This window comes from Corythoichthys intestinalis, chromosome 15, assembly GCF_030265065.1.
Source record: "Corythoichthys intestinalis isolate RoL2023-P3 chromosome 15, ASM3026506v1, whole genome shotgun sequence".
NCBI classification, from domain to species: Eukaryota; Metazoa; Chordata; class Actinopteri; order Syngnathiformes; family Syngnathidae; genus Corythoichthys; species Corythoichthys intestinalis.
The window spans coordinates 37,197,560-37,225,547 of NC_080409.1; the positions used below are offsets into that span (position 1 = coordinate 37,197,560).

General features: G+C 39.0%; 1 protein-coding gene across 3 annotated transcripts in view; it reads right to left on the reverse strand.

The window, feature by feature from the left end:
- Positions 1-3,622: 3,622 nt before the first annotated feature.
- Positions 3,623-27,988, reverse strand: part of mideasb (mitotic deacetylase associated SANT domain protein b) — a 65,591-nt gene continuing 41,225 nt past the window's right edge. For all 3 annotated transcript variants that reach the window (XM_057858697.1, XM_057858696.1, XM_057858698.1), the window contains exons 6-13: positions 23,430-23,572; positions 23,255-23,358; positions 17,389-17,464; positions 17,140-17,228; positions 10,953-11,096; positions 10,771-10,881; positions 5,855-5,997; positions 3,623-5,750 (exon numbers count right to left, since the gene is read on the reverse strand). In XM_057858697.1, the coding sequence (XP_057714680.1) occupies positions 5,516-5,750; positions 5,855-5,997; positions 10,771-10,881; positions 10,953-11,096; positions 17,140-17,228; positions 17,389-17,464; positions 23,255-23,358; positions 23,430-23,572 (1,045 nt within the window). In that variant the 3' untranslated portion in view covers positions 3,623-5,515. The remainder of the gene's footprint in view (positions 5,751-5,854; positions 5,998-10,770; positions 10,882-10,952; positions 11,097-17,139; positions 17,229-17,388; positions 17,465-23,254; positions 23,359-23,429; positions 23,573-27,988) is intronic.

The following is a 27,988-nucleotide window of genomic DNA, read 5'->3' on the forward strand; positions in this document are numbered from 1 at the left end:
GTACTAAATGTGTAGTGTGTTTTATTTGAACTCTCCTGTATGTACACTGTAAATGTCATTACAGGTAGTCCCCGGGTTACGACATACCCGACTTACGTGATTTCGCTTTTACGATGCCGGAGTCTCTCTTTGGTTTTTTTTTTTTTTAAGTTGGCATTTGTATTGTGATGCATGCTATGCCTTCCTGCTTGCTGCAGGAAGCGTAGAGCAGGTAGTACTAATGGCACACAAGAAGAGGTGGGTAGAGTAGCCAAAAATTTTACTCAAGTAAGAGTAGCAGTAATTCAAAATAATATTACTCAAGTAAAAGTAAAATTAGTCATCCAATAAAGGCACTCAAGTACAATTAAAAAAAAAGTTTCCAGTGAAAAGAAAACTCGAGTGATGAGTAACATTGTGCTTATTTTTGTTAGATTTTTTTTTTTTTTGTAAACAATGGTATTTTTTCTCTCTCAGGACAAACTTACCTATCAATCCATCAATCAAATTTATTTCTATAGCCCTTTACAAAAACCCGAAAGGTCCCCAAAGTGTTTTAGAACAACGACATAGTTCATGATTAATAAAAGGCAGGAAAGTACTATACAATGACATTAAGAAGAAAAAAAAAAACGAAAACAAAAACAGCGCATTGCGATAAAAGTCAAAACAGCAAATAAAACAACAAAACAGCTAATATCCGAAAACATTAAAACTTAAAATCTCCATTTTCTGGGGGAAGAAACATTTTGAACAGGAGGGCATTTTTAAGAAAATGTTTTTTAAACAGCAAAACCCTATCTGGAGGCGAGAGCACGTGACAGCAGAATTACAGACGCCATGACTTTAACGAGATATTATCGCGTACTTACCTTGTTTCGATCCAAAAACTCCATGTAGCATGTATCACTGAGTGTCGAGACTTAGTGGTGAATGGCCACAGCTGGATTTTTTGGGGATTTTATGGGTGAAATATGGTAATAGAACAAGGGTCGCGATGCAGAAATCGCAGATATCAAGGAGTGGTCGAGATATTCTTTTTCATATATTTACCCCTTTGAACTTTTTTTTTCTTCTTCTTTTTTTGGATCCATTATTTATCATCTAACATATCGGAGAAAATGCAACAGTAACAAAAAAAAAAAAAAAATACAATTAAGCGATAGTTATGAGGTAGATATCCAAGACTTTTTTACAGACACCATTTTTTTTTTCATTGTGATGTCATTTGTTTAAAAGTTTAAAATATGCGAGTGATTAATTTTTTTGTCTTCTTTTTTTTTTTTTTTAACGAAATATTAGAGATCAATTCATGATCCTAAGCTAAAGATAACAGACATTTTTAATAATAAATATAATTAAATACCTTAGTTTTATGGCTGGGTTAAAACAAAAGCGGTTGCGCGACGTCTGTAAACGGGGGTTTTCAGGGTAAAACGAACAAATTAAAAATAGTTCGGGGGCTTCATGCGCCATGAATCTGCTATGGCAGCATATAGACATATTGTTCTATCAAATACAACAGTTGTTTAGGATTAAAATAAAGCAGTTTCTTTTAGAGAGGAGTGCAAGAGCAAAAACTGCTTTTTCAGTCTTGTCTGTGTTTTCCGCCATATTTATTTTCACCTTCATTTTTTTTAATTTTTTTATAAAGACCTCAAACTTTTAGAATTCATGATACCCCTCCAAAATAAAACTAATCACATAGTGTATATTCATTTAAAATCAGAGAATTAACATTAATTCATATTTATTAATAAAATACAATTTGAAAAAGATTGTATAAATCTAGAAGCATCTAACTACCTACATATAGTACTCCACATTACATTTGTTTGAGCCTGCTACAAATTTGTCGCAGCATTCCAGGGTCGCTCCGGTCTGGTGGTATGTCGCCATGGCAACAGACACAAACAAGTCAGCAAACATAAACAAACACTCGGGGCAGCTGTTCCCTGCTTAAACAACCGAACAGAGACCCTCTTTATTATTAACTTATACGCTGCCATTGACGGGGATAGACGTCCAATCCATTTGAACGGGGAGAGTTGACAGTTATCATTCAATTGGAGATCAGTCGTCGTCAATACATGGCAGTATGGCCGCCCTCTAGTGTATTTTTGCTATATTACACAAGTCTAAAAGAAAAAAAAAAAGACATAGTTTAGATTTTGTTTAATAAACAGTGCTTCATAAATCATTCACCTGAAAAGGTGGTGGAAAACAAAATTAAATAAATTACACGGTCTGAAAAGTCAATCGCCCTGATTCATTTTTTCTAACAGTTAGTGTGAAAATAGTGTTAGAAAGTATGCCAAGGTTTACCTTTATTCACATCCCCTACACTAAATATTTTTTACAACTTTTTCAACACAAGCCCCAAATTGTAAAGGAAAAATATAAATTACACATAGCAAACAGGAACAGTCTTCCATTATTTTTGTATTCACCAACAAACGCACACACGCATACAAACAGACTGTGCATAGACCCAATTTCATTTTCTGTGACATAATCTCAAGGCAGCTCTTACTCCTAAATATAGTCCTAAAAAAATTTTGTGGCTGTATTACTACAGCAGAGTATGGGTGGTTTCCGAAAGTAAAGTAGCTTAGATAATTAGTAATATGTTAAAATAAAGTTTGAAAGTGTGAACAAGATTTATTGGAGTTTTTTTTTGTCAAAAATAATGACCACCAATTAATTAGAGTTTTTTTTTGTCAAAAATAATGACCACCAATTAATTATTTTTTGTAGGTCTGAGGTGAGAGTCCATCGGGATTTTGTGGGTCCTAATTTAATGTAAATGAGACTCATTGGAGATTTGTTCTTGGATCAGAATTCAATGCAAGAGAGCAAATTAGGGAGTTTTTGGTGGGTTCGAGAACGTTGACCATGGAGTTAAAAAAATCCAAAGCGTTATAATTATGTGGAATTTTCCCCCAAAAATGTCCAAAACGACGAGCAGGAGTTTTCTAAGTTAGAAATGTTTAAATTGGTCATGGAAAATATATGTTGTGGGTTCTAGTTGAATGTCAATGGGCATATATGCAGATTTTTAAAAACATTTTTATGGGTCTGCATTGAATGTCAATAGGAGCTGATGGAAATTTTTATTGTGGGTCTGTCTGTGGGAGATTTTTTTTGTGGGTCCATCAATGGAGATGCTGGTTAAGTGTCAATGGTGATTTTTGTGAGCAAGAGTGAATTGTTAATGGCCTGCGGTGGAGATTTTTTTTGTATGTTACGCCAATTACGATATTTTTGTTGAATGTCAGTGGGAGCCAATGGAGGTTTTTGTGGGTTGGAGTTGAATATCAAAGGGAGTAATTTGAGTTTTGGGGAGATTTTATTTGTAGGTCCACCAATGGTGATATTTTTGTGGCTCCTAATTGAATGTCAATGGGAGCCAATGGAGGTTTTTTGTGGCTTCAAGTTGAATATCAAGGGGAGTAATTGGGAGTTTTTTGGAGATTTTGTTTGTAGGTCCACCAATGGGGATTTTTTTTGTGGTTCCTAAGTGAATGTCAATTGGAGCCAATGGAGGTTTTTTGTGGCTTCGAGTTGAATATCAAAGGGAGTAACTGGGAGTTTGAGATTTTATTTGTAGGTCCACCAATGGTGATATTTTTGTGGCTCCTAATTGAATGTCATTGGGAGCCAATGGAGGTTTTTTAGTGGCTTCGAGTTGAATATCAAAGGGAATAATTGGGAGTTTTTTTTAATGGGTCTGTGTTGAATGTTATTAGGAGCTGATGGAGATCTTTTGTGGGTCTGTCAATGGAGATTTTTTGTGGGTCCACCAATGGAGATCCTGGTTGAGTGTCAATGGTGATTTTTGTGAGTGAATTGTCAATGGGCTCTGGTGGAGATTTTTTTTGTAGGTCCATCAGTGGTGATTTTTTTGTGGCTCCTAGTTGAATGTCCATGGGAGCCTATGAAGGTTTTTGTGGGTTTGAGTTGGATGTCAAAGGGAGTGAATAGAGTTTTTATTTTGGGTCTGCGTTGAATGTTAATAGGAGCTGATGGAGATTTTTTTTATGGGTCTGTCAATGGAGATTCTTTTTGTGGGTCTGTCAATGGAGATCCTGGTTGAGTTATCAATGGTGATTTTTGTGAGCACGAGTGAATTGTCAATGGGCTCCGGTGGAGATTTTTTTGTAGGTCGGTCAGTGGTGATTTTTTGTGACTCCTAGTTGAATGTTAATGGGAGCCAAAGGATGTTTTTTTTGTGGGTTCGAGTTGAATGTTGAAGGGAGGGAATGGTGGTTTTTTTTTAATGCGTCTGCGTTGAATGTCAATAGGAGCTGATGGGAGACTTTTTTTGTAGGTTTGTCAGTGGAAATTTTTTGTGGGTCTACCAATGGAGATCCTGGTTGAGTGTCAATGGTGATTTTTGTGAGCATGAGTGAATTGTCAATAGGCTCCAGTGGAGATGTTTTTTTTTGTAGGTCCGTTAGTGGTGACATTTTTTTCTTGCTCCTAATTGAATGTCAATGGGAGACAATGGAGGTTTTTTGTGGGTTCGAGTTGAATGTCAAGGGGAGTGAGTGAGTTTTTTGTGTTGGTAAAAATGTGAATTGAATCAACAATGTCAATGTTTTAGGTTGAGTGAGCCATTGGAAACGAATGATGCTTTTCTTTGCAGAAAAATTTTGGAGACCCTTGTATTATCAGGCTAATCAATAATATAACCCTTTTTTTGAACATTTTTGGAGTTGATGTGAATTGGGTGTAAAATGTGGGACAACATAAAAATAGGACCGATAACATGTTTGTCAAAGCATCCTATCATAAATACATCTCTGAGTTCATACAACATCTGTACTTCCACGCATAAGAGAACGTGAGAGCGGAGGGGAGAAATTACATCCCAGCCCGGGAACAAGCCTCTTGGTTGGGGTCGGTCACAAAGCCGCCTCAGCTCTCTCAATAGAGCTCCTTGACCTCACAATAAAAACAAAAAAAAAATGACATGGAACCAAATCATGCAAATGTAAGTCAACATGTCAAATAAATAAGACATCTCCACACAATTGGGGAAGGTGATTTGTGATGGAGAAGAGTCCCACTGTCCTAACAATGGAAAAAAAATCATCAAGTAAAAAGGGTTTTGTGTTTTTTACTTCATCTATTGCACGCCTGCCCTTTTTGTCTTCACAGTAACAGGCAGCCGTCCGATTGGTTGAAATAAATAAATTTTTTTAAAAAAACAGACGGTTGTTGATAATAATAATTATGAATAAGGATAGAAACACAACAGGAAACATGAAGCAGCCTCACATGACAGAAGGAGTAATAATACCCTGTATATGTACAGCATGTAAGTATACAGTATATATTTTTTTGATTGTCAAAAAGGCCCAAAACGCTATAGAGTGCAACAAGATCGCCACCTGCCTGTAAAAAAGGGTCCTGTACTTTCTAATGGCAGGGGGGAAAAAAAAGAGCGTGGCTTTCTATTTTAGAGCTTAGAGAACATACACGCACGCATGCACGCATGTCCCTGAATGCCCCCCGCCCTGTCAAGTGTGCGTCACTGCCAGTCATCGTCGTCCCCCTCGGTGACCGACGTGTCGTCGTCCTCGCTGTCACCGCCCGCTTGTGTGCCGTTCTGTTGCCGGGCAGCAGTGAAAGCGGCGGCTCGGGCGGCGGCCTGCGCAGCCCGGGCGCGGTCCTCTGCCTCCCTCTGACGCAGCGCGGCGGCTTTCTTCTCCTGCTCAGCGTGGCTTTTCATGTGTGCGCTGCGGCTTTTCACCTTGTAGAACACCCTGGTGGAAAAAGCGGGTCAGACCACAAGTGTTACTGACTGTGTTATTGTGTTCCATGTGTCCGGTTAGCTGTTGCTAGGACACAGTTACGTCTGATGACCGACCTGCCGCATTTCTTGCAGGGGAACTCTCCCTCAGGGGCGCCAGCGCCCTTGTTGCCCGTCGGGGGGCCGATGACGTTCGGTGGCGGTGGTCGATCCCTGCCTACCGTGTCCTCTTGGGCCCTCATGATCAGAACGGTGGTGGACTGCGGACACCGGAAGATTTACACGTGAAAAATGTGTTCCAGCAAATGCATCGTTTGCACGCGTGAAGTGACATTATGCAATAAAATGGGGTTAGTTTATGGATGTCCACCAGAGGGCAGCGAGCACAGTATACTGTATATTGCTAAAATAGTAAATAGGGGTTAGGGTTAGCAGTGCTGAAAAAATTCATCGATTTACACGAGTATTTGATTAGAAAAAAATATTCAAATTAAATTTTGTTGCTTCGAGTATTCGTTTAATTAAAGTGGCGTTGTAATGGTTTATTTTGAAAGCGTTTGCATTTATTTTATTGATTAGGGTGGATACACTGCCCTCTGGTCTGCCTCTTTTCACATGGCTGAATCCAACCGCTCCCTGTTTATACCAACGTAAGCTAAGTTTTTGTTTGAGCTAATGCTTTTTAATGCATTCATAATTTGGTTTATAGGTATATTCAGCTGTTTTTTGTGGGAATGTGTGTCTGAACCATTTGTTAAAAGCATTGTAAAAACAACTTTAGCATTTTATAGCATTTAAGCTAGCGGACTTTTTTTATGTAAGTTAGACAGTTGTTCTTTTGTTGTAAATAGATCTTCATTTTAAAAAAATATACTGTTTGAGGCTCAGCTCAGGTATTTTTATGTTACTTATCAGATTACTCTATTATTCGAACTAACTAGTCCATCGATTAATTGACTACTAAAATATTCGATAGATGTAGCCCTAAATAGAGCAAAAGAGTAATAAAATATGTATTTTCTTTCAATAAAAGTTTAAATTAATGACAAAAATAGACATTAATGATTTCAAAAGCCTTTTTTTGGAAACAATTTTTACTAGTTTACTGTGTTAAAGTGTGTAGGCTGGTAAGTAAATAACATGTTCCCTTAATAATTAAAATATATAAAAAGTGTTTTGAGGTTTTGTTAAATCTCTTTCATAGTGATGCCTTCTTAAAATGATAGACTAGGTAATTTCTTTGCATATTTTTCAGGGTGAAAAAACATTTGTAGAGTTTTTGTTATTTACTAACATTTCTAATCATTTTTGTAAAAAAAACAAAACAAAAAAAAAAAAACAACAACAACAACAAAACAATAATAGTTCGACAATCATGTTAAGATTTATGTAAGTGTTTAAACCAGTGGTTCTTAACCTTGCTAAAGGTACCGAACCCCTCAAGTTTCACAGGTGCATTCACTGAACCCATCGGAATTTGATAATAGAGATATTTTTTTTTACAAATTCAAAACCTAGTAAGCTAACATCTAAGTGAATTCCTGTTCAAATTTCTTCCAGATTTCAAATTTACCACAAATACTTTTGCCTTTTGTTGTAGATTTTCACGTTGGTAAATGAAAGAAACATTTTATTTCACACTGTTCATTTTGTTTTTTCAACGTCCACATTCTCATTTTGTCATATGCCATATCTAGGGTTGGGCATTGAGCATCGATGGAATCCGAGACTAACACTCCGGTTCTCCCGAAACCGTTTGAATTTTTAAAATTTCGATTCCAAGTTTCGATCCCCTGACCGCCGACCGAAAAAATAGCTGTCGAACACCACGAAGAAGAAGCCACATGAAGACTAGCTCCGTTATGAGCAAATCAAATAAAGTAGCTAATTTAGCTTAGCACAAAAACGCGTTGCTTCGCTTCACATAATGACCACAAAGTACCAGAATAAACACACCGAAATGATATCAGACCCTCTGCTAAAACGTGCAAACTTAAAAGATTTTGTTTTATCAAGGGTTCCAAACTATGTGTAGTGCAGAGGAGTTGTTTAGTGTCCATACACCTCAAGGATTCTTTTCCAACTAAAGTATGTTCTTTTTGCCTGCTGCTTATTCCAGTAAGTCACCACTAGGGGAAGCCAAGTGCACATAGCAAAACCAAAGAAAAACTGTAGCAAGATGTCAGTCCTTGTAGAAATACCACCTAAAAGAATCAATGCAAGACAATAAATGCCTGCAGCATAAGACACTGTAAAACATATGCAAAAGAATAGGTGTAGATGTTTTCTCCGCTAGCTTTTGAAAAATAAACATCTTTGTAAAAGTGCACTCCTGTAGAACAAAACTTCATCATATTCAAGTTCAAAGACTGATATGTATATACAAGTTAGAAATGGCCCTGTCAGAAATTCATAGCAAAGTTAATTGAAAGTTCATATCGTTTAAAAGAAAATAATTGAGAAGTTAAGAAATTCATATAAACTATGCAATATTTTTTTTACCCTGCCGATTAAGAGAATCGGAATTGAAACCTGGAATCAGAATCTGAACTGTTCAAACTCAAACGATGCTCAACCCTAGTCACATCCTTGCATCACATACTATTTTCATTATGTAAAATGACGTTTTTTTTTTTTGTTTTTTTTTTTAATTATCTACGAAGGTCACTTTGTAGATCTGTTATACTTCCTCATACCAAGTGCCAGTCAACCTTCCACTGAGCAAACCAATTTGTTCTCCCTTTAGATCGGGCTAGCAATTAAAAGAAATAGAATAAAGCCTGTAAATTTAGGGCAAACCAGTCCAAAACCTGGTCTAAAAACGCCACTTTGCCTAGTTTTACCGTACTGGCCCGAATATAAGACGGTGTTTTTTTCATCGTCGTCTTATATTCGCGGTCTAGACGTTATACCTATTCAGGACGCTAGATGGCGCCAGATATCATTGAAGTGATGTTCTGTCATGACAGATCTCAGCTACTCTCAAGTTTAACCAGTTTGCATTATTTTATTGCAATGTTTTTCCTTAGTCAGATTTGTTTCAAGACTAGTTACAGTTAGACTTCACTTTGATGGTTTATGCAGTCATTGCAATTTTGTTGTTTTATCACAATAGATTGGTTTATTTACATTTCAAAAACCAGAAGCCATTCATTTACGAATGTGATTGCACTTTAGTTCACATATTTAAATGTTCAGATATTAAGATTTGAATGAGGCAAAATAACATGCTTTTCATCTCAAGTATATTGTTATAATCATTTGTTTCAGCTGTACTGTAATTATTTTCTGTATAAAAATTAATTTGGTGTTCAAAAAGTATTTTTTCAAACTTGAGTCTTGAAAAAGAGGGGGTCGTCTAATAATCAGGGCCGTCTTATATTCGGGCCAATAAGGTATGTTCTTTTTGCCTGCTGCTTATTCCAGTAAGTCACCACTAGGGAAAGCCAAGCGCACATAGTAAAACCAAAGAAAAACTGTAGCGTCCGGAGATACAATAGTGACAAGATGTCAGCCCTTTTAGAAATACCACTTAAAACAAACAATGCAATACAATAAATGCCTGCAGCATAAGACACTCTAAAACATAGGCAAAATAATATGTGTAAATGTTTTCTCCATGAGCTTCTGAAAAATATTTGTGAAAGTGCACTCCTGTAGAACGAAACTTCATCATATTCAAGTTCAAAGACTGATATTTATATACAAGTTAGAATTAGCCCTGTCAGAAATTCATAGCAGTTATTATTATTATTTTTTTTAAATTATCTACGCAGGTCAATTTGTAGATCTGTTATACTTCCTCATACCAAGTGGCAGTCAACCTTCCACTGAGCACACCGATTTCTTTTCCCATTAGATAGGGCTAGCAAATGAAAGAAATAGAATAAAGCCTGTAAATTTAGGGCAAACCAGTCCAAAACCTGGTCTAAAAACGCCACTTTGCCTAGATTTACCGTATTGGCTTGAATATAAGACGGTGTTTTTTGCATTGAAATAACACTGAAAAAGTGGGGGTCGTCTTACATTCACGGTCCAAACGTTATACCCATTCAGGACGCTAGATGGCGCCAGATTTCATTGAAGCGAGGTTCTGTCATGACAGATCTCAGCTACTCTCAAGTTTAACCAGTTTGCATTATTTTATTGCAATGTTTTTCCTTTTTCAGATTTTTTTCAAGACTACAGTTACAGTTAGACTTCACTTCGATGGTTCAATGCAGTTATTGCAATTTTGTTGTTTTATCACAATAGATTGGTTTATTTACATTTCAAAAACCAGAAGCCATTCATTTACGAATGTGATTGCACTTTAGTTCACATATTTAAATGTTCAGATATTAAGATTTGAATGAGGCAAAATAACATGCTTTTCATCTCAAATATATTGTTATAATCATTTGTTTCAGAGGTACTGTAATTATTTTGTGTATAAAAATTAATTTGGTGTTCAAAAAGTCTTTTTTCAAACTTGAGTCTTGAAAAAGAGGGGGTCGTCTTATAATCAGGGTCGTCTTATATTCGGGCCAGTACGGTAGTCAGCGTACAAAATAAGGCTCTGTCTTTCTTAACCTTCACTGAACCCCTGAGGCTTACTCACCGAACCCCATTTAAGAACCACTGGTGTAAACTTAATTGTTGTTTATAAAATATACATTTTGGTAAACGTTTGTGTTTCTGGATTTTGATTACTTCTTTTGATGCATGTTAGTGTGCGACTAAGGATTTCCACCCTATTCTAGAGTGGCAATGAAAGAATAATGAAAGTGAGTTGTCAAAATGTCAAAGGATTATTCGGCCTTTGAGAGTAATTTTAATTTGAAATTCAAGATAAGAAATCATTGAAGTCATTCCATGTTTCAAGTCTTGGAAATGGGACACAAGTGGGCTCATTATATCATTTCGAGCTTTCATGCGAGTTCTCATGAGGTCAATATTGCAACAGCGTAAAAGAAAACGCAATAAATGTTCAGCAATATAAAAAAAGGATTTATCCACCCCTGTTATTTTAGTGCTTTGCTCGTTTGACTCACATTTTCAGCCGACGGCAGCACCCCGACGGGACCGACGTCCTGCTTCCTGTCAGCTGAGCCTTCCCACTTTCTGCTGTCCTCTTCCCGCAGCTGCTGCAGTCTGTGAGAAGCCTGCGTGGACATTTTGCAATGACTGGCGAATCCTTTGGCGCTCTACACTAAAAGTGACTGTCAATTCTTACCTTTTGGTTTGTCACCTCTTCGGTTGTCCCACCGCCAGGCGGCGGAACCTCGCCGTAGATCAGTGTTCCGTTGCGTCCGACCTTTGTGTGCTTCTTGTACGAGTAGTAAAATTCTACGCATTGTGCCACTGTCTTGGTGCTCACCTGCAGACAAATTTACATAAGCTAAGGACCCCTGGAAAATTTCCCAAACATGTCTGCTTCTATCAAAAATAGAGGACTGTGTATGTCTTTTCGGGCGTGACATCTGGAAACTTTTTTGTATGATTAATTCAAGGGCGTAGGTTTGGTCTCAATATTGGTAGGGACGATATAACAGCATGACCTGCATGTGCACTTTTTGTTGGGGACGGGACATTAACTCAATCACTCTCAGCCATTTTCACCTGAGCAAGGCCCTTCGCTCCCGGCTGTTTTACTGGATTTTGACTGATTTTGCTAGGCCCACAGAAAATTCTGTTCTATTGCTATATAAACATGGAACCCACCAAAAGAAAGATTAGACTTTCTTCTTTCAGCAGAAAAAAAAAGTTCATATCTTTTTCCATTCTTTAGAAATCAGCATTAGAAAATAGCTTAGTTTGAGCAATTTTCCAATTTCTGATGAAAAAAACGGAGAAATTGAGCTTACATTTCAAACACAACTTTGACTTATACATAGGTATTTTTTGCTTTAGTTACATCCCAAACATCTGAATAATGTTTTCCTTTTTACAAAATAAGATAAACAACAAGCCAAATAGAGCTATTGATCGCAAAGTAACAATTTATTTACACATAACTGAAAGATGACACTGTTCTGGCCGCGACAGCCGGGTAAACTATTCCCTCATTGCCGTCTGTCTCATAAAGATGAATTTTTTTGTCTCTGCGGGCTCTGCTCGCGAGCAGCACGGACTCAAATGCATCGTCCGCTGCACTAGTGGTCCCAGTCGTTCTGCTCGGTCGTCCAACGCCTGGCATCCCGGGCGTCCTACCGGTTGTTCTGCTCGGTCGTCTTCCGCCGGCGCCCAGCCGTGCGGCTTGGCCGTTCGTTGCTCTTGAATCGGGTGCGGGTCTTACCAAATGCGCTAGTGCTCTCCAGTGGCCAGTTTTATTGCTTTAAAATGGATTTTCAGCTTTGTGCTTTGGAGCTAAATTGAATCACGACCCAGACATGTCTTTTTTGAAAAAAAAACACAATGTAAAAGACGTATAAATACGTCTTTGGGACACTGAAACAGTTAAAAAATAGAACGTATTTATACGTTTTCGGGAGCAAATGAGTTAATAAGGACAAGCAGATTGGGTGAATCACCAATAAAAACCTAATTAATTGATAGGCTGAATGATTAATGCAAAATAAATTTGTATTTACTTTTACTAACTTTCACATTACCAAATTACAGTATAACATCTTAATCTGATATTTTTTCTAAAATCTAGTGGAATAAATTCATCTTGTTTTGAGTTTTAAGATTCTTCCACTTACTTTGAGCAAATATTACCATGTACAACTAAAAGTCGGTCATTTTTCACCTAAATCGAGAAAAAAAATGCTTTCAAATAATGTTCTAAACAATATCTATTCTTGAATTAAGGATATTTCTGACAAGTTTTTTTTAGAATTAAATGTAAAAAACGTTTTGCTTAAATTACGTCTGTTAAGCTTCTTTGCAGCTAGCTATTTTTCTTATTTCAAGAAATCTGAGTAAAGTTTACTTGAAGAACTGGCAGATAATTTCACTTATTTCTAGTAGATTTACACTGTAGACAAGGGAATTGAAGTTTTTTGTTTTTTCAGTTTTAAGGAGGCGGGTTTTTGCAGTGCATATACATTGGTTCAGGTGATACACTATTCAAATGTTTTCAAAACCTACTGTTGAGTTAATTATCGAGGATTGATTGAATATTTGCTTGTGCTCATATATACCTAATACATACATAATACATATTGCCATATTTTTTCTTATTTGATATAACCAGTAAATGATTATTGCTTGCTATACTAGGCTGTAGTATAATGTTTAAGTGTTACAAAGTGTTAAAAAGGGTCGGGGAGACAACTGCCTTGCTTCATGGCCGCAACATTGCGTAACTAGACCTTCTAGGACATCTTCAGCATCTTACGTCTGGACTTTCGTCTAGACTTTTGAGGACAATCTTCCATTCGAGGACATCTTCCATGGCCGCAGCGTTGCATAACTGAAGTGTCTGGGTCATTCTGACCACTTTACCTAAGTGCCCTTGCTTACACACGTGTATTTAGTTAGTTCCACCTACATGCTCACACATAGCCAACCAAAATCACATGGGTGTCTCCAGCTTGGTTTCCCTCTCCCTTTAGGGCGGCACCTTTCTGTGTTAGGACAAACCCCTTATAAAAGAAAGAGCAAGGAGGTTTTTTTTAGATCAATTTTGGTGACTATACAGCGTAATCTAGCATTTCTCTGTCTAGTCCCTCCTTACTTTCCTTGGCCAAGAAAAGTGAGTGTCTTCTCTCCTTATTTTTGGGTAATTTTACAAATGTCTACCTAAGGGTCTATTTTTGAACTTGACACCTACTGAAGAAACATTTTGAAAACAAGCAATTTTGAATTGGCATTGTTTGACCAGAAGTTATATTAATATAAACAAGAATCACAAATTTGTTAACCATTTCTTAAGTATCCAGAAAAAAAACATTTGTCCTAATACCACTCAAAATTGTCAGTCAAAAAAAAATTAAATATAACAATAAAAATCTTCTTAGTCAGGGAATAACAAAGAAATAAAAGGGGAGCCTTCCTTCAGGAAAAACACTACTGCTTTTGTCCACAAGGACAGCCAAACTCAACAAAAAATGAAAGCTCCTTTGCGTCTCTTTAAGACCACTTAAGCAAAGTAAAAATGAAAACTGTGGTGAAGGGTGTAAACTTTGGTTCACTACATTTCTTACAGTTGAGCAGAGTTCACTATACAGTGGTACCTCGAAATACGATCGCTTCGACACACGATCTTTTCGACATCCGACGTAAAATTTGACTTGCCATTTGTTTCTACATCCGACGCATGCTCGAAATACGACGACAGGACAGCACCGGAGGAGAACGCACGGTGGATTTTCTTATGTGAGAAATCAACACAAAAGGTTTCAAAAAGGTTGGTACAGGTGGTGAAACAAAGAAAAATGTGACGCTTACCTTTTAAATGGAGTTCTAAATTATAGAAAAATATAAGCGTGGGGTGCGCATCCCTGAAGTGGCTCAAGAATACATCTCCACGGTCCTCATCCGACCACCGTTCGCCAGTCTTTATAAATTAAGCTGACGACTATTATTGTGGTAACATCGCCAGAAAAATCGCCAGCTTCGCCACATTTTTATCATTTATTTCACAACTTATTCGACACAAAACGCCTACTCTCTGACGCAATTGACGGTGTTCTCAAGAAAACATTGAAAGCGAAAGTGAAACTCTCAAGCTCACCGCTCTGTCTCTGGCACGTCAGCCCCGCGGTGCGTTCAGGTACAGCAAAAAACATCCGTCACATTAGAACCCAATTTGTTACAATATTACAGGAATTATTGTTATTATTATTATTATATTATTCAGATTTTTATCTATAGTTTATTTGTTTTGCTATGTGTAACCAGCAGTATTTTTTTAAGGATTTGGTGTAAGTTTTTGGGCCGTGGAACGAATTAATGGAATTATAATGTATCCCTATGGGGAAATCCTGCTCGACATACAACCATTTCGACTTACAAACAAGGTCCTGGAACGAATTAACTTCGTATGTAGAGGTACCACTGTATTTCTCACTTCAATTAACGTTAACATAGTAGAAAACACATTCAGGAGGGCACTTCTCCTAAGCAGCTTCCTACTGAGGTTAGCAAGTTCACACAGTTTAATGTAATGGTAATGCTGAACTGTGATGCAGGTCGGACTTTCAGTAGTAAAGAGCGGGTGGAGTAGGTGACATGTCAACATGTAATTCTGTACTGTGAGAGTGCGTGTGTGTGTGTGTGTGTGTGTGTGTGGGGGGGGGGGGGTGTTAGGTCAAGTCATCAGTCAATTAAACGTGCGTTTGAGAAAAAAAACATGACCTGGCTCATTCAGCAAGTGTAAAAGGGGTAAATGTAAGTCTGAAAATAATGAAAATTGTTAGGTTTTGTGTTGGGTTCCTCCTTGTGTGTCCCCGTGATTGTCTATGTCAATGTCAGTGTCTGCGTCAAAGTTGAAGTCCTGTCCAAGCCCTCGTGTATTAGTCCCTCCGGTAAAGTAAGTTTTGTTTGAACCTTGCCTTTTTGATCCCCAGTCCTTTTGTTTGTACTTTGTTCCTTTGGTTAGTTATAATGAAAACGTTTTTTTGAGTTCCCTGCCTTGCTGCCTTTTTTTGTTTCCCTGCATTTGGGTCCACACCACCTGCCTGCCCGCTCACTCCTGACAGAATGACGCAACCACTAGTGGACCCAGCGGGAAAAATCCAGCACCGGCGTACACGCCGACGACCATCCGCCCGTTCCCCTGATTATATTCTGCCTCGCCACGTTTTTTTAGATTCAGATTTTTCTGATTTTGAAGATCACGATTCATTGATTTCCTTTCTGACACCGACTCAGACCCAGGTTTTGATTCCATGCCCTATTCTTCACCCTCTCAGTTTTTGTCACGCCTCAGTCATTCTACGTCCCCTTTCCAGCCTTTTTCCCTGGACCCTTACCTGGGTTCCCGTTTGGCCATCTACACTGGACCTCCGCGTGGTGGCCGGCGGGGGCGCCCAGGTAAGGGCCGTGGTTCCTACTACCCTCCTTCGATTTCACCACGTAATGTGCCACCCAGTCTGCCACAGAACATCGTCCGGAAGCCTCGGCTTGCTGGTCCACGCCGACGGCATGGACCCGCGCCGGCTCCCCGCAGTCCGCTGCCGGCTCCCCGCAGTCCGCTGCCCGCGCCCCGCAGTCTGCTGCCCGCGCCCCGCAGTCTGCTGCCCGCGCCGGCTCCCCGCAGTCAAGTTCCCGCGCCAGCTCCACGCAGTCAAGTTCCCGCGCCGGCTCCACGCAGTCAAGTTCCTGGTCCGCCCGACTCCGACGTCGACTCAGTTCCTGGTCCGCCCGACTCCGACGTCGACTCAGTTCCTGGTCCGCCCGACTCCGACGACGACTCAGTGCCTGGTCCGCCCGACTCTGACGACGACTCAGTGCCTGGTCCGCCCGACTCCGACGACGACTCCTTGCCTGGTCCGCCCGACTCCGACGACGACTGCGTGCCTGACTCTCCTCACGATGACGATGACGTTGCTCCCCGCTTCCTGCCACGGCTTGGCGGCATGAACGACAGAGGCCTACCTCGCCCAGGGCGCCCGCCTGATCAACCCGTGCGGTCGCCCAACGTCTGGCGCCCCAAGCGCCCACCCGATCGACCCGTGCGATCGGCCCACGTCTGGCGTCCTGGACGCCCGCCTGACTAGCCCGGATGAGCTGATGTTGCTCCCTTTTCCAGGCGTCCAACTTCACCATGTTTAGGACCTTTTTTTTTCTCTTCGGGACGTCTGGGATCCGTCCCTTGAGGGGGGGGTACTGTTAGGTTTTGTGTTGGTTTCCTCCTTGTGTGTCCCCGTGATTGTCTATGTCAATGTCAGTGTCAAAGTTGAAGTCCTGTCCAAGCCCTCGAGTATTAGTCCCTCCGGTAAAGTAAGTTTTGTTTGAAGCTTGCCTTTTTGATCCCCAGTCCTTTTGTTTGTGCTTTGTGCCTTTGGTTAGTTATAATGAAAACGTTTTTTGAGTTCCCTGCCTTGCTGCCTTTTTTTGTTTCCCTGCATTTGGGTCCACACCACCTGCCTGCCCGCTCACTCCTGACAGAAAATAATTAACTTAATAATGGCAGGGTCAATTCTATCGTTACAACATACCGTGGGGAGAACAAGTATTTGATACACTGCCAATGGGTTTTCCCATTGCCAGTGTATCAAATACTTGTTCTCCCCACGGTATGGGAAGCCAATCTAAATGACCTATATAACTGAACACATTATATAATGCAAATAAGGTTGCCTAAAAGTTGGGGGGGACAATTTGAGCATCCTGAGAAGTTGCTAGGGTTTTGTCCCTAACGTCCCGATGCAAACCTACGCCCTTGGACTAATTGTTCTAACATTGACACTCAAATTCATACTGATAAATTTGTGCTACCTTAAATCAATATTTCATCAAAGCAGACTTGCCTGTTTCTGCACCATGAAGAAGTCCTTTTTGTAGGTGGCCATGCCTTTGTTGAACTGACATCGCTCAGCCGCAGACCACTTGTCAGATCCTGACAGACACCATCAAACATGTTTCAGTGCCATTGATGGTGATGACGTCAGGATTTGGACTGGGAGAGTGAATGATCGCTGCTAGGCTCTCCCAGTCCAAATGGATTGGATATCTAGTGTCATAAGTGGCAGCCCAAGAGTTTTTAAAAAGTGACAAACCTGAGTAGTGGTAGTTTGATAACAAATGGGACTTTGGCAACACAGGATCTCTGAGCATGAGGAGCGATAAAGCAGCCTGAAAAACAAAGCAAAACACAATTTATTTGACACCGGACATTGCTGACCAATGAGGTGCCTCATAGATTTCCAGATCAATTACTTCTGCACTCGGCCGTCTTTTTGCGCCTTGCCACACTGATGCTGCAGAGCAGAGTGGGCGCCTAAAAGCCCCACCACACACACACACGCACACGCACACGCACACGCACACGCACACACACACACACACACACACACACACACACTTCTTGCTCTCCCGTCGTTTCCTTGACAACGCTTGAGAAGCGCTGGTCGTTAGGGCCTGGAATCGCAACCTGGCACTGCTGCAAAACATACCAAGACGGTTGGGCTCCTGTTGTGCACGCTCAGATTCATGTTTTGTTGTCAGAATTGATTATGGCAATACCGAATCTTTAGGCTTTCAAGAGATTTTAAAAAAGCTTAAACTTATTTTTCGGTTTTAAAAATAAAAATTCAAACTTTCTGATGTGGGTTTAAGTGCTTCAAAATAAAATATCAGAACTGGCTTATAGTTCCAAACAAGGGTTAGTTTTACAAAAGGGATTCTCTGATACAGATTTCTTTTAACATCCAGTCCGATTTTTTAATCAAATGTTTTGCGGATACTGATCACATACAGAGGCGTAGCAAGGGTCCCCGAGAGCCCCAGGCAACAAGAAACATGGGGCCATTTGAGCGTGTGCAAGTAAGGGGGACAGTTTGACTTGGAGCAATAGCATATTTAATAAAAGTATAATAACTAGGGCTGTCAAACGATTAAAATTTTGAATCGAGTTAATCACAGCTTAAAAATTAGTCGTAATTAATCACAATTCAAACCATCTCTAAAATATGCCACATTTTTCTGTAAATTATTGTTGGAATGGAAAGACAAGATGAACATTTACATTCAACATACTGTACATAAGTACTGTATTTGTTTATTATAACAATAAATCAACAAGATGGCATTAACATTATTAACATTCTTTCTGTGAAAGGGATCCACGGATAGAAAGACTTGTATTTCTTAAAAGATAAATGTGAGTAAGTTATAGTAATTTTATATTAAAACTAGGGCTGTCAAAATTATCGTGTTAACGGGCGTTAATTAATTTTTTTAATTAATCACGTTAAAATATTTGACGCAATTAACGCAGATGCCCCGCTCAGACAAATTTAAATGACGTTACAGTGAAACGTCACTTGTTAATTGTGTTTTATGGAGTTTTGCCGCCCTCTGCTGGCGCTTGGGTGCGACTGATTTTATAGGCTTCAGCACCCATGAGCATTGTGTAAGTAATTATTGACATCAACAATGGCGGGCTACTAGTTTATTTATTGATTGAAAATTTTACAAATTTCATTAAAATGAAAACATTAAGAGGGGTTTTAATATAAAATTTCTATAAATTGTACTAACATTTTCCTTTTAAGAACTACAAGTCTTTCTATCCATGGATCGCTTTACCAGAATGTTAATAATGTTGATTTATTGTTATAATCGGGGTGCACATAATTTTTTTGCCCAGGTTCTCAGAGGAGGACCTGGAGATGTGACTTGGTCCTCATTGAGCTTGAGAGCCGACCCGCCCGATGCGCTAAATTTATGACAAGCTTCACTTAGAGCCAATTAACTTTAATTAATTATATTAACAATTAATGCTTGATTAAAATCAACTGGCACAACAAAATTGCCATTACTTTGAAGTGAAATGTAAAGAAATAAAAAGCACCTACTCAAAATAAAGGGCATTATGCGGCTCCCACATTAACTCCAAGCCTTTTTAAAAGTGGGATGTCCTCCTCATAAGATCTCATTGAACGTGCATGTTTAGCTTTGTAAAATGCGAGCAAAAACACGTTCGTCAGTGCATTTCGCTGTTCATTACCTTTATTCCACCACTTGTTCATAGGGTGAGTGGGGTCCTGTTTGACATCGATAGTTTGCGTAACTGCCACATGCGCTCTGTTTTTTCGTGCTTTTCAAAATTTGGATGGCTGAAATTCTTTGACCCAACATAAACCATTCTAGCTATGGTACATCCTGTAGCCACTTTTCAGCAAAAGTCCTTTTTTCGGTAGCTCCGGTGACGTCTCTGTCGTCTGTCTGTCTTTTGACGGGGGTGGGGGAACACAGAAGTAATTACTCAGTGTGGCCTGCCTCTTCGACATTTTGAGAAGTTATTTTCTCGTGTCCGCCGCAAATACAGTGGTCAGCCATCGGTACGCAAAAGCGTATCTAAGCCGTTGAGGGCCAGTGCGTTTGTCTACGTCTAGTACGCATGCGTGCATGCGGACCACTTATGTGCACCCCTGGTTATAATAAACAAATACAGTCCTTATGTACCGTATGTTGAATGTATATATCCATCTTGTGTGTTATCTTTCCATTCCAACAATAATTTACAGAGAAATATGGCATATTTTATAGATGGTTTGAATTGCGATTACCGTAATTTCCCGAATATAAGGCGCACCCGTGTATAATGCGCACCCCAAATTTACTTGTAAAATCTAGGGAAAATTATTGTACCCGTTTATAACGCGCACCCTAATTTTAGCACCAATAAATAGAAAAATACAAGAAAACAGAGCTCGCGTACAGATACAGAGATGTCATTTTACTGACTGGTGAAACACAGCACAAGCATAGCACATTGGTAGTTCAAAACATTACCGTAAACTGACAATATTTACGGTAATAATATGATTTGACAATTTCTCCAACTTACCAGAATCTAGGAGAAAACAAAACGGATGTGACTTTTCTTTTAAAGGCTGGTGTATAACTTGCTCGTTTCCTCATGATGAATAAATATTTCTTCCATGGATTGATACGGTAAAATGAAAGTCAGAACGTAAGTCGGAAATCCGTGAGAGCTCATCACTGTCAACACGACAGTAACCAAAGGAACTATTGTAATTTGGGTTTGAGATTCACGAGGGACCGATATAGTTGACGGACACAGGAAGTGTGTGTCCTTACATTTGTTATGGTCCGAATTGCGGAGCTGCAATAAACGTCGACTCAAATGAGTTCAAGAAACTGAATTCTGTGCTTTATGAAGAGTGAAAAAAGCAGAATTTAACACAGACGAAATCATTCGGCCGATTAGAGTGAAGTATTGCCGAAACAAAATGGTGACGTCACGTACCGTAATGGTCGGCAACGGGTCGCCGCATACGTTTCTTCAACACAACGTGGCCGTGTCAATGAAAAAAAATCGGTTTATATATATATGTAATACATATATATTTCTGTCTCCATCCATGTACCCGTTTATAATGCGCACCATGAGTTTACAAGTTAATTTTGGGGAAAAAAAGTGCGCGTTATATTCGGGAAATTACGGTAATTGCGATTAATAACGATTCATTAATTTTTAAGCTGTAATTAACTCAATTAAAAATTTTAATCGTTTGACAGCCCTAATTAAAACCCCTCTGTATGTGTTCGTTTCAATAAAATTTGTAAAATTTTCAATCAAAAATTAAACTAATAGCTTGTCATTGTGCAAGGTAGTGATTGAAATACACCACAAGGTGTCAAGGGTGAGTTTTAAATTAATTAGAGATCTAGGCACGTTTTTCTAGTGTGTTTTGCCCCTGGACTGACGCCGTAGTTTCTGGGTTCATTGTACCTTACGTTCATTTGAGTGTTGACTTCACAACGTACGAGACCTCTGATAGTTTGTATATTGTGACTAAATATTGCTATCTAGTGTCTTTGTTGAGCTAAACGAAATGTTTGAATAGAGTTTGACCAAAGTCTGAGTATTATTTTGCATAGCTATTTTGATTGGGAATGCCAGTTCTCTTTGCATTGAGCGCTTTTCTTTTTGTGAATATTATTTTTTTTGGGAGATAGGAATACTATTTTTGGTGTGCTTTCAGTAAATGATACTGTAGTGACTTAACTGTTCCGCCCAAATGCATGATGGGAAGTTGGGCAACCATGACTGTCAGTGGTGGCTGCAAATGGTATATCTTCTCTGCGTTGTGTTCAATGCAGGTTGTTAAGAAAGAAGAAGAAGATTACCTCCTGTCATTTTACCCCACGTCGCTCGCCACAATAGTTATAATTGTTGTGGAAGAGTTGCCAAAGCATATGCCAACAAATAGCGCTGCCCCAATGAATGCCTGAGTCCACTCCTCTCGCTTGACTCTGCCTCTTAGCTCTCAATATACATAAAACGGCGCCATTGTTGTCTGTTTGCAGCAATGCATGAGTGGGTCGTCCCGTGCATCCGTTAAATATTTCAACGTAATTAATTAAAAAATTAATTAACGATCATAGTTGTTGTTGCGTTCGCTAGGTTAAGCGTGTTTAAATTGTGCGTCATCTACGATCTTGTCCGGAAGGGTTAATCCACTGTCAATCGGGAAGGGGGTATGGATGTGCATATAAGCTGGTCGGCGTCGCGGTAATTTACGGTCACGTTGCCGTAAGAGACACACACCGCCGGTGAGTTTGTGCACATTTATTTGTATTATGTATTTCCACCTTCATGCTTCAAGCATTGCATTGCATTTGTACGGTTCGTCGTTTCTTTCACGGTGATCACTTGATAGCCTTCTAGTTTGTGTTTTGCGTACGAGAGCCGCTGACAGGTGACAACAACATGCGTGTTGGTTTTAATGTCTGGCAGCGAATCAGCGAGCGTGCAGGTCACGCAGTGAATCATGGTAAATGTAGTCACGGGACAACACTGAAGTGGTGCTTTGTAATCTGTTCGGTTGTGTGAAAAAACTACATTTCCTCACGCCATTAGACGCCACTTCCTGTCGAGAGCCCCAAGCTGTGTTCGTACTGTTAGCTCCATGTGTTAATAAAGAAACAAAGGTGTCAGCACGCCATGTGTTCGATACATTTTTAAACAAAAAGCTCATAACAAGACACTATGCATGATCCGTTTAAGAGACGTTGGAGTAGGAGGCGAGGAGGAGATCAGCGAGAAGCAAAACTTCGGTCGAATGTGGCGACAGTCCGCTATTATTTTGTTTTCTTATTGTTGCCACAATAAAGTGGAGAAAGCCATCAACGACTCATCTCCTTCTTTCCCCTCAACGTTTTTATATTATTATTTTATATGCACGAGAGCTGCCGGATCTGCCAAAATGAACATGAAGTCTGATTATTATTTTTTTTAACAATGTCATCAGATAGACAAAAACATAAAATTATGTGCAAATGCCTGTATCTTCAAATCATGAAAATAATAACAGCCTATATCTTAGTCTAGGCACATTGTTTGCATCCTGATTAGTGTCCGGCTAATACATGTTAGGTCCAACATAAATTTCCAACCTCCTCTTCTTCCTCCAACTCTTCAAAAACTTGGATCTCCTGCGCTCGATCTATCGCTTATATCGCTGTTTGAATCATTGTTTGAAGGGCTTTGTATGGCGGCCGTATGTATGGAGCTGCCATCGCTGTTCCCGGTGTGACGTATCACTTCCGGGTTTGTCCCCTTTCAGGCTTCGGAAACGCGATTATTTTGTCAAATATACAACATATAAATTATTTTTTTCATGCTTTATTTGTTGGACAATGTTTAATTACTTTAATTGTGACCATTTTTGGCATGTTATGAAATTACTTCACATTACTGCTTTAAGAAAGAATCTGACATCACGGTTAGGTTTCAAATAAGGGAAACTTTCAAGACTGCCTTTGAATTTAAAACCGTCCTTAACATTTTTTGCAAAAGGGTTAACAGTTTTAAAACAGTTTTGAAAGTCAAAGTTAGGACTTAATGGCATTTTTAAGGGTTGGAAGCAGGTTAGACCTCCAGTTCCTCACCATGATGTCACCATTGCACTCATGCAGACAATGGTGGGCCAGCTCCTGGTTGCTGCCTCCTCCGTACAAAGCACTGGAACATGCCAGGTGCATCAGGTCTTTCACTATGATAACCAAACAAAGACAAAAGATCAGCTTATCCCTTTCCTATATGAGGTGACTTTTGCGGGGGTACCTCTTTTGTGGTAGTCCAGCTTGTCTTCTAGCTCGCTCCGCGGAGCCCAGAGCAGATCTGCTCGGTGTGTGTCAAGTTTAACCAGTGAGCGCGGCCTCAGTTCCGGGACCTCTGCCTGGTACTGTGACCCCAAATTAATCCGGCTTGAAATCGGCACACAAAAATGGGATTAATTGGTTTTATAGCTTTTTTTTAATCAGGAAAATAGAGCCTCTCCCAGTACAAAGGAACTGGATGTCTTCCTTGGCAAGTTTTTTCCAGGGACATCCAGACTTGTCAAGGGAAGATCGTTGATGTCACTACAGAAGAATGATTTAAGACTAACCATAGTGGTTTGATAGATTTTAAACAAAAAATAAAAGTGATATCTACAGTTTGCCAAGACGAAGTTGCTGTGCCAGAACGTCACTAAGTTCGTTAGACATTATGGGGATTTTATCAACCAAGAATAGTCTTTTCGATGCTTGTTGCCATTACGGAAGAACAAATTAAGGGCACTAGTGAGTGTTTTGACAGATTTGAAAAAAAAAAAAACCACAAAAAAAACTGAAGGGTACTACCATGGCACTGCTGTGCTAGCGCTAATAGCTGTCAAAATAGGGTGACGTCGTCTTTTGCCTGGACAAGTCCTCTTTTTATGTCCTATTTTTACCGTCCAGCCGGGTTTTATAAATTCATGAAAATGTCTGTTTTTTTATGATTTTTCACGAGACCAATTTGAAGAGAATCCCTCCAGCCGCTGGGGGGGCAGCGCTTGCTTATGTTGACGTGGCTCCTACGTTGACGTGGCTCCTACTAGTAGTTGTAGGAGAAGGAGTACTTTTTCCTCTTGTTTTTTGTTAGCAGTTTGTTAGCAATACCGACATCTACTGGGTTGACGGTTTGGCGAGACATTAGGCAGTTACAGACCACAATAAGGAGTAGTTCTAAGAGACGTTTATAGCGCTCCATACACTTTCTGTAAGTTTATGTCCTGTTAATGTCGATCATGTGTCTTCTGTTGTATATTGGGTTATATGTGTACATAGAGATGCAGTATGTTGTATTAGTCTTGTATTAATTGTTCAGCGTTCGTGTATTTGGTTGAATGTTGGTATTATATTCTCAGTAGCGGTGTTTCTTTTTATGCATCAGGGTTCCATGATCTATGTTAATATGAGGAAATTCCAAATCGACATTGAAATTGAAACTTTGCACAGAATGCTACGGTACTGCTGCCTGTGACGTGTTCCCAGAGCGTCTGCCCAGTTGATAAGAGTTTTTCACGGTAAATATGTTTATAATGGAAACTGTTGACTTCTGTTGGAGTTTTGTGCTGGCTTGATCTGTAAAACGCAGTTTGGTGTCGCATCGTTGCGCTGCTGATGATTGTATTATTTTATAGCAGTTTCGCTTTGCCTCAGCTCCTGGTACTAGCTAATAGGGTAGCTATTAGTGAGCTAAGCTGCGCTAGGCATTATGGGAAATGTAGTTTTGAACTGCTACGTTTGGAAACATGCTGGTTGAATAGTTTGTCAGTTTATTTCAGTTATTGTTTGTGTGCAATCTAGAGCGTTAAATGACAGGATTAACAATTTGATAGTTTGATAGTAATTTATAAATTTATAAATTGTGTGTGTGTATTGACTGGAATACATTTCCATGGGTCTGTCAAAATTATCGCGTTAACGTGCGGTAATTAATTTTTTTAATTACCATATTTTTCGGACTATAAGTCGCGTTTTTTTTTTTTTTTTCATATTTTGGCTGGGGTTGCGACTTATACTCAAGAGCGACTTATGTGTGAAATTATTAACACATTATGATATCATTTCACATGTTATTTTGGTGTTTTGGAGTGACACTGATGGTTTGGTAAACTTGTTAGCATGTTCTTTATGCTATAGTTATCTGAATAACTCTTAACAGCTATGGCCACATTCGCGTTCTGCCTTTGGCAATGTATGTTCAATTGTATTATTGACTTTTTTTTATATTGAAATGCATGCTATTAGTTTTTGGCGCTTTCACGCCCACGTGGGGGCGCACTCGCACTTGTTTACGTGAAGAGCGCTCACACGCCAGAAGACGGACAGCTACGTAGCTCTGAGTGAGTGGGTGAGTTAGCGAGAGAGAAACACGGTTGTGAACCTAAGTTCATTGTTTATGCTTTTAAAATATCTCTACAGAGGCAACGCCTGTGTGTATCATCTTTTCTGTTGTTGTTGTGTGTTTTCCACCCGGGATCGGACACTTAGAGCCATTTGTGTGGGTGTTTGAACGATGTGCTAATGCTAGCGAACGCATGCTAACCGTTTATGTCATTGCTGTAAAACAACCTAATTATCATTTATTTACGTTGATGTGAACCTGTTTGGTATTGAGGACCAAATTGATTCAGCAAATTATATGAACGTCCAGCATCGTCATTTGGGATTTCGCTGTATAGCCAGGACCGAGCCGTAGCGACCTGGTGAGGACAGTATATTCGCATTTCGTTGTTCATGCACTGTACACCGTACATTTATTCAACAGGTTGTTCTGTACTGTATTTTCATATTAAATTGCCTTTCAAAATGACATATCTGTTCTATGTGAAGGATTTTATCCCCCAAAAAGGCGACTTATACTCAGGTGCGACTTGTAGTCCGAAAAATACGGTAATCACGTTAAAATATTTGACGCATTTAACGCACATGCCCCGCTCAAACAGATTAAAATGACAGCACAGTGTCATGTCTATTTGTTACTTGTGTTTTTTGGTGTTTTGTCGCTCTGTGCTGGCGCTTGGGTGCGACTGATTTTATGGGTTTCAGCACCATGAGCATTGTGTAATTATTGACATCAACAATGGTGAGCTACTAGTTTATTTTTTGTTTGAAAATTTAACAAATTTTATCAAAACAAAAACATTGAGAGGGGTTTTAATATAAAATTTCTATAACTTGTACTAACATTTATCTTTTAAGAACTACAAGTCTTTCTATCCATGGATCACTTTAACAGAATGTTAATAATGCCATCTTGTTGATTTATTGTTATAATAAACAAATACAGTACTTATGTACAGTATGTTGAATGTATATATCCGTCTTGTGTCTTATCTTTCCATTCCAACAATAATATACTAGGGCTGTCAAACTTATCGCGTTAACGTGTGGTAATTAATTTTTTTAATTAATCACGTTAAAATATTTGACGCAATTAACGCACATGTCCCGCTCAGACAGTATTCTGCCTTTTGGTAAATTTTACAGCAAGGTTTTTTGTGCTGTCTAACAGCGAACTCTTGTGGTCGCTTTGGGACATGGTTTATTGCTTTCTTGCCAGTTCAATATGGCTGCACGACGTCTCGGGCTGACGCCTACGTTGTAATGTTGTGCTTATATGATCCTTGGACAAGATTTGTCCGTAAGTATGGTTGTTGTAAAGAATGTACATATTATGTTAGTAAGCGAAATGTTCTATTTTTTGTATGAGACGCTTTTTGTTTATGTTTAGTGAACCTGTATAGCGTGCTAAGCTAACATTGTTGCTAATGCAATGCTTGTGTACTTTTTTTGGTAGTTTTACGACGGTCTAAAGAGGACAATGGTTTGAGGCCATTTTATTAATAAATCAGATGAAAAAGGAAGAAGTCTGATTATTAAGGCGTCGGTCACTAGCTGTCTAGCTTTGGAAAAAGTATACGCTTCGGAGTGAGGACAGCATAGACAGATTTAAATGCTAGTAGAGTGAAATGCCCACTACAGTCCTTATGTACCGTATGTTAAATATATATATCCATCTTGTGTCTTATCTTTCCATTCCAACAAATTATTTTACAGAATATATATATAATTTACAGAAAAATATGGCATATTTTATAGATGGTTTGAATTGCGATTAATTGCGATTAATTATGATTAATTAATTTTTAAGCTGTAATTAACTCGATAAAAAATTTTAATCGTTTGACAGCCCTATAATATACATAAAAATATGGCATATTTTATAGAATGTTTGAATTGTGATTAATTACGATTAATTAATTTTTAATTTAAGCTGTGATTAACTCGATTAAAAATTTTAATCGTTTGGCAGCCCTAATTATTATTATTATTTATTTATTTATTATTTTTTTGCGTTTTTATTGTTTGATTATTATTTAGTAAGAATATAGCCTGTTGGGGAAAAAAATCCATATAGTATATAATATATACTATATGGCAATATATATATATATATATATATTTTTTTTTTTTTTTCCCCATAAAACTGAATTTTTCTATCCAGACGGAGGAGGCACACTTTAAATATGAAAAAGTGATATAGGCATCTTTAAGTGAACCTCGAGTAAAATTCAAATATCTCGAGGCCGGGCCAAGTGTCCTCTTTGTTGGGAATCAAAATATGGTCACTGTATATTAAAACAATGGTGATTTTAAGAGTACTCTGTCCACTGAAGGCTAAGAAGTCAAGGAGAAGTGAATTGTATTATTTCTTATTGGTAATTGTAGCGACTTGGTTTTTAAACTGAAGTGGATTTGTGCTGTGAACAGACCTGTGGGATTCCCGACAATGTTTAGGGACGTAACTCG